This window comes from Ailuropoda melanoleuca, chromosome 13 (assembly GCF_002007445.2).
Source record: "Ailuropoda melanoleuca isolate Jingjing chromosome 13, ASM200744v2, whole genome shotgun sequence".
Taxonomy (NCBI): domain Eukaryota; kingdom Metazoa; phylum Chordata; class Mammalia; order Carnivora; family Ursidae; genus Ailuropoda; species Ailuropoda melanoleuca.
In genome coordinates this window covers 45,958,545-45,964,801 of record NC_048230.1, presented here as the reverse complement: position 1 = coordinate 45,964,801, position 6,257 = coordinate 45,958,545, and the positions used below count along the sequence as shown (strand labels likewise).

The window sequence follows — 6,257 nt, the reverse complement described above, 5'->3', positions numbered from 1 at the left end:
GAGGTCTGAGCAGGTGGCAGAACCGGGGCCTTCTGGGTTTGCGCGTCAGACCGCCCGTTTCCTCCTGGCCAGGGTCGACTCCTGAGCCCACAGCACCTGGGCGTTGTAATCCGGTGTTTATTCTTCAAGGGAGAGGGTTTGAAGCGAAGGCTCCGACGTTCAGAAGTGGTCGCCCACCGGAGTAGTGATAATTCCGTGAAACACGGCACTTGTGCTCCTGTGAAGAGAACATTTTTATGACAACCGCGTCGGAGCGGACGCTGAACTGGTGAGGACCTACACCGCTGCTGGGAAAGCAAGTGTTGCTCGCCGCCAGATTTGGGAGGTTTGCTTATGTCTATTGAGTATTTAAGTGCTGAGTTGTTCCTGCACGAAGTAGAACAGGTCGTTGCTTTCAAAAGTCGCTCTGGCTGCCGGCAGTGGACAAGGTGTGATGGTGGATTGCTGCGGGGAAAGTGAGGGAGACATGCCTTGTTTACCCCAGGTTAGCTTGACTTGTCTAGGAACAGGAGTGTGGTCTGAGTGAAGTCTGCAACGAGACATGGGCATTTGTGGGAAGAATAACATCTCTCGGTTGTCACCTGCTGGCTTCCTCTTTTGCTTCTGGGTGTCTGTTGTCTCCCTCTGAGCAGTTGAGGGCTTTGTCTTGTGTCCTTGCTTCCCTACCCATGCTCTCTCTTCTGAGCGATCTTGGCCCAACTCCGGGCCTTCAATATCCCTGTTTGGTGGATGTCTCCCTAATTAATGTTTCCAGCGCTGAGCTGGGGACCTGTAATCCAGGTGCCTCCTTGACTTCTCCAGCTGCGTGTGTGAGAGTCAGCCCAAACTTGCCCTACTCCTCAAACCTGTTCCTCTGTTGGATCCTTCCTCTTCGACGGTGTCCGCATCCTCCAAGGTCTCAAGCTTGAAAGCTTTGGTCGGTCTCATGGCCTCCTGTTTTGCTTGTTTTTGTTTTTATTCCTCTATGTTCATTCCAGCACCAAGGCTGTTGACTTAACATCCACAGAACTTCACCTGCTGTGTCTCTGACTTTCCTGGCACTGCTCTCATTGGGTGACTCCTTGCTGGCTTTCCTGCTCGGCGCTCACCACCCCACTTCCACCGTTGAAGTTTTTAATTTAGCGAAGCAATTTCGCATGTACTTTGCTGGCATAAAGTACTATCCGCAGCGTAGAGGTTACTTATGAAGAATGGGAAGTAGTGGGTAGTGGGGGGCTCACCACCCATCTTGAGAGCCCAGCTGGTGCTCACAGGGGCTGCACCTGTCCGCCCTGCCTTCCCATGGTAACCACCTCCTGAGGATTATGTCTTTACTTAAAACAAAAACACGCTGCACATTCTTATTTATTGCTGTTGTTTTTGTTCTTTACAAAACTCTGCCACACTTGGGCCTCTGCTGCAGCTCACATTCGCAAGAGTGGTCCGTGTGGCTGTATTCGTGTTTTAACTGTTTCAGTAAATTCTCTTATGTGACTGCATGATCTTAATTCTTTCTTAGCAATTCTAAAATCCAAATAGCTCTGAAAACCGAAAGTTTGTGGGTTTTATTTTGTGGGTTTTTTTAAAACTATTTGATAGTAAAAACCTGACGTGGTAAAAGCTTTTAAGTTCTATTTCACTCAGTGTGGGTACTCAGACTTTTCCCCAAAGAAGTAATGTTTAACGTAAGGAAGTCATGTGATGTAGGTAAGCTGTGCCGTGGAGGCTTTATATAGTCTGCAAAATTTTTAATTCTGGAACATACCTGCCCAAGGGTTTTGGGCCTGGGACTGTGGTTCTGTGAACCCCAGTCTGTCCATGCTGCTGTTGAATGAACATCTGGGTCAGGGGGCTCCCACGTTTTTGCCGTTTTGAGCAGTGTCTCTGTGAGTGGGCTCGTGCATGTCTGGTGCTCAGGGGTGAGTGTTGAGAGTCTCGGCCTTGTAGGATTGCTGTGCTGTGAGGAGCACGTGTCAGCTCTGCAGAGAGGGCCGAATAACAGGTGCAGTTCCAGTCTGCCCTGACAGCTGCGTGGGAGACTTCAGGGGGCCTCCCCGTCTTTGTTGACAGTCGGTATCGTCAGACCTTAGTGTTGGTAGGTCTGGTGAGCGTCTGGCGTCGGACTTCTCGTGGCATTGTGTCAGAGGGCGTGCTCCTTAGCTCCTGCCCCTCACGGCTGCCCTTTGTGCCTAGAAGAGAATTGATCTAAACTCCTCCCTCCCTGGAAGGCCTTACTCACTATGACACACCCTACCTCTTGACCTGCAGTTCGGAGGCTCTTGGCTCTTCCTTGCATACGTCCTGTCTCCTAACATCCGAGCTTTCTTTCTGGTCGCTAAGCTGCCTTTGGGCGTCAGGCCTTTTGCACTCGCTGTTCTCCAGGTTTAAAGGATCTTCCCACTCTCTCTTCATCCCGCGTCGCTGTGTTTACCTCTGAAATGATCATAGTTGTCACAGAATTCTTAAAAGTTCTTTCTTCTTTTTAACTGAGGTAGCATCGAGACCCAGTGTTCGGTGAGTTTCTTGTGTGCAGTGTCAGGATTTGACAACTGTCTGGGTGGCGCTGTGCTCACAGGTGTAGCCGCCCTCTGTCACCGTCCAGCCCTGTTGCAGTGCCAGAGTGTATTTCCTACCCTGTACCTTTCATTCCCATGATCTTCACTAATCTGTGAAATATTTTTTCCTGTAGAAATAAGTCAGAATGAGTTATGCAGAGAAACCTGATGAAATCACGAAAGATGAGTGGATGGAGAAACTTAATAACCTGCATGTGCAGCGGGCGGACATGAACCGCCTCATCATGAACTACCTGGTCACAGGTAAGGCTCACAGCAAGGGTGCTGCTTGTTGAACGTGACGTGGCCTCTTTGTACACGCAATCACAGCTCCACCATCAGAGTTCCTCAGTGAAGTTGTGTTGGGCATTGTAAAAACACCATGCTAATTTAATAAATTCGTGGATTACCACACGCACGTGCTGCTTGGATGTTGAGGGGAACTGTGGGCTCACTACGAGGCAGGAGTGGTCAGGCCCCTGTGGGCTGTGAAGGCATAGCCAGTGTGTCCAGACGCGCCTGGAGCACACCTGCAGCTTCCCCGCATCTGGGCCTGGGGCGCAGTCCTCTTCAAGGAGCCCATGATGTACTGGTCTTCGTGGCATTCATTTTCATCCCTAGCTGGTTGGTGAGCGCTTTTTTGGTTGGGATGGGAAGGAGTGAAATACGTTTTTTTTCGTTTTCTTCATGGGGTGTAACTAGTAAGTCACAGAGACATTAATGCCAAACCCCTAAGAAAGTGCAGGTCATGTTAAGGTTATTTATCTGAGGTGAATGGGCTTTCTAGCAATAAAAATGCTTTCCGTTCATGTCTTGTGAGCTTTCCGAGCACTGAAGATGGCTGTCATTTTCAGAGGGCTTTAAGGAAGCAGCAGAGAAGTTTCGGATGGAATCTGGGATTGAACCGAGTGTGGATCTAGAAACACTTGATGAGCGGATCAAGATCCGTGAGATGATCCTGAAGGGCCAGATCCAGGAAGCGATTGCGCTGATCAACAGTCTCCACCCCGAGCTCCTGGACACAAACCGGTATCTTTACTTCCACCTGCAAGTGAGTTTCTGTGGAGAGGCCACTGCTTTGTGGATGCTCCTATGGTTACACGTGGTGATTTCAGGAGTCACAAGGCTAATTTGCATTAATAGAGTATTGGTTTAGGTTGCGTGGGGAAGGGATTTCAGTTACCTGTTGTCTTTCATAGTTCAGAAGCTGTTTCTTGCTTTAAAAATGCTAATTTAGGGGCACCTGGGTGGCTCAGTCGATTAGGCACCCGACCCTTGATTTTGGCTCAGGGCACGACCTCAGGGTTGTGAGGTTGGGCCCTGCTTGCTTCTCTTTTCCTCTGCCCCTCCCCTCGTTTGTGTGTTTTCTGTTTCTCTCTCAAATAAATTTAAAAAAACGCTATTTTAGTAATTCACGGATGCTAGGAGGTTGTCCTTTGAGTAGAAGCTAGTGCCGTGCCGCCGGGCTTTGCGTGCCTGGGCATGGTGTGTAAGCCTGTCTGCCTTTGCCGGTGACCAGCAACAGCACCTCATAGAGCTGATCCGTCAGCGTGAGACTGAGGCGGCGCTGGAGTTCGCGCAGACCCAGCTGGCGGAGCAAGGCGAGGAGAGCAGGGAGTGCCTGACGGAGATGGAGCGCACCCTAGCCCTGCTGGCCTTTGATAACCCCGAGGAGTCACCATTCGGAGACCTGCTTCATATGATGCAGAGGCAGAAGGTACGACCGCTGAGGGGGGTCCTCCTTCCCCTCTGTGGGCGTGTGACACTCGGTCACGACAGCATCGATTCTTCCCTGATGTGCAATCTTTCGCTGTGTGAAGCCTGGAGCAGAGCGTTGTGACTTATGTGATATTCAGACCTCTTTGTCAGCTTCTCCTGTATCTTGATCTTTCTCTTTGTTTGGAGACTCTCAGAAATAGGTGTCCTAAACATTTTTATTTCAAATCCCATATTTGCGTATGAACCTGTTCACATCCTTGCTGGTACTTGTGCGCCATAGTCCCCATGACAGCCCGTGACTCCCCCAGAGGCAGTGCCCTTTCCTGCCGAGGAAATGTCGCTCTGCAGGCCTGCTGCAGGTGTCCCTCAAGGCTGGTTCCGATGGAACTCAGGTCACCCCTGCCCTGGTCTTCTCTCTCTTCAGCCCCCTGAGCCTGGCTCATGGCATTTCACTGCTCTCCAGGCCAGATGTGATCATTGCTGACCAGACCGTGCGCTCCTTCTGGGCGAGGAATGCTGGTGACGGGCTTCACGTTCGTTTAAATAAATACAAAGCTTGTCCCGTAAAAACAGCACGTGATAACAGACTCTCTTGCTGGTGCTCTGTGTGTGTGGTGGTTTTTATTGGATGTGTTTATTTTCTAGGTGTGGAGCGAGGTTAACCAGGCTGTCCTAGATTATGAAAATCGTGAGTCAACACCCAAGCTGGCAAAATTACTGAAACTCCTCCTTTGGGCTCAGAATGAGCTGGACCAGAAGAAAGTAAAATATCCCAAAATGACAGACCTCAGCAAAGGTGTGATCGAGGAGCCCAAGTAGTCTGTGCCGCCCCGCGCCCCCAGCATGGACTCCTCAGAGCAGCTGTCTGTGACAGAGATTGTTACCGCAGTAGAGAACTCTCTCCTCCCCCTGTTTGTTTTTTGTTTTTGACCCGGCATCTCTTTTAAAGGGAAAATGGCCCTTTTAAGCGCTGGAAAACTTGCAGTGAATGACGCTGTCTCTTTGGAAGTATGGTGCACACTCTGCTCGGGGGGCGCGTTCTGAAGGTGTGGACGGGGCCGCGGGGCGCTCCTGCGGCGCCCCTGCTGTTTGGCTCCAGGAGGATTGCATCCGTCACGGAGTGCTCGGTTATGAGGGAATATTGTTAAACTGAGGCCTTCCCCACTCAAATCTACAAAAAGCACTGATCATTATTTTGCTGTTAGCTTGTAGGCAGAACATATGTTTTCTCAGATCTCCTAAGACTCGTCAGGCCTTTGTGCAAAAGTTTTTTTCTTACCCCTTGGTTTTTGTTTTTGTTTTTTCATAGGAAAGACTATATAAATTTGTAAATCCTAACTCAAAGACTTATGTGAGGGCATTGAGTTTGATTTGTTTTTCTTTTTGGTCTGGGTTGTGTGGCTTTTGGGGAGATGTGTGCGTGAGGGGTGGGGCTGTGTGTTTTTTAATTTTTTAAAATATATTTTGGTGCTGGTTGTGGTGAGAGACTCTTTTCCTAGTGGATCAATGAACCTTCTCTTCTAGGCAGTTTTGTTGAAAATAAAGGTTTCTCTTTGATCTCAAGAATGACCAAAATGGCCTCTAAAAAGTTTCAATCATCTCAAACAAGCCTTTTGCTTTCGGGGCTTACGTCCTGGTAGTGATGTGGCAGTGGCATCAGCTCGTCCCTGCGGCCAGAGGGCCACTTTGCCCGGTGTGGTCCGTGTGCTTGGGAGCAGACACGACAGGGAGGGAGCGCCCGTGCTGCCGGGTGTGCCTTGGCCTCAGGCTTCCCTGGCTGGGAGCACATGCTTGCCTCGGGAGCAGGTCTGTGTGTGCTCGCTGTCTCGTGTTTGTGAGTTCCCAGACGTCCCGATTCTGCGCTCTCCCAAGTTCCGCCACCAGTGCAGGTGCTGGGACACCGGTGCCCTTGTGACTTGGAGTGCAAACACGTGTGTGGACTCACTGCGGGGGCGCTGGGTGCGGGTTCCGTAGGGCGATCGTTACAGAGCCGAGTCTCGTGGA

The 6,257-nt window shown here is 50.4% G+C and overlaps 1 protein-coding gene across 2 annotated transcripts; it reads left to right on the top strand.

The window, feature by feature from the left end:
• Nucleotides 1-6: 6 nt before the first annotated feature.
• GID8 (GID complex subunit 8 homolog) lies at nt 7-5,828 on the top strand. Of its 2 annotated transcripts, none has more exons than XM_002925732.4 (5): nt 7-268; nt 2,669-2,798; nt 3,389-3,585; nt 4,054-4,251; nt 4,899-5,828. In XM_002925732.4, exons 2-5 carry the CDS (start codon nt 2,681-2,683, stop codon nt 5,070-5,072), a joined length of 687 nt encoding a protein of 228 aa, XP_002925778.1. In that variant the 5' UTR covers nt 7-268; nt 2,669-2,680; the 3' UTR covers nt 5,073-5,828. The 2 variants fall into 2 exon arrangements, with proteins under 2 accessions (XP_002925778.1, XP_034495976.1); XM_034640085.1 differs by having other exon boundaries at nt 7-325.
• The last annotated feature ends 429 nt before the right edge of the window (nt 5,829-6,257 follow it).

What these genes read in the sequence shown, in the direction of transcription:
- GID8 (XM_002925732.4), top strand. Translation starts at nt 2,681, where the DNA reads ATGAGTTATGCAGAGAAACCTGATGAAATCACGAAAGATGAGTGGATG. An exon ending in ATCTTTACTTCCACCTGCAA is followed by an intron (nt 3,586 to 4,053) that starts GTGAGTTTCTGT and finishes GCCGGTGACCAG; the next exon opens with CAACAGCACCTCATAGAGCT. An exon ending in ATATGATGCAGAGGCAGAAG is followed by an intron (nt 4,252 to 4,898) that starts GTACGACCGCTG and finishes TTTATTTTCTAG; the next exon opens with GTGTGGAGCGAGGTTAACCA.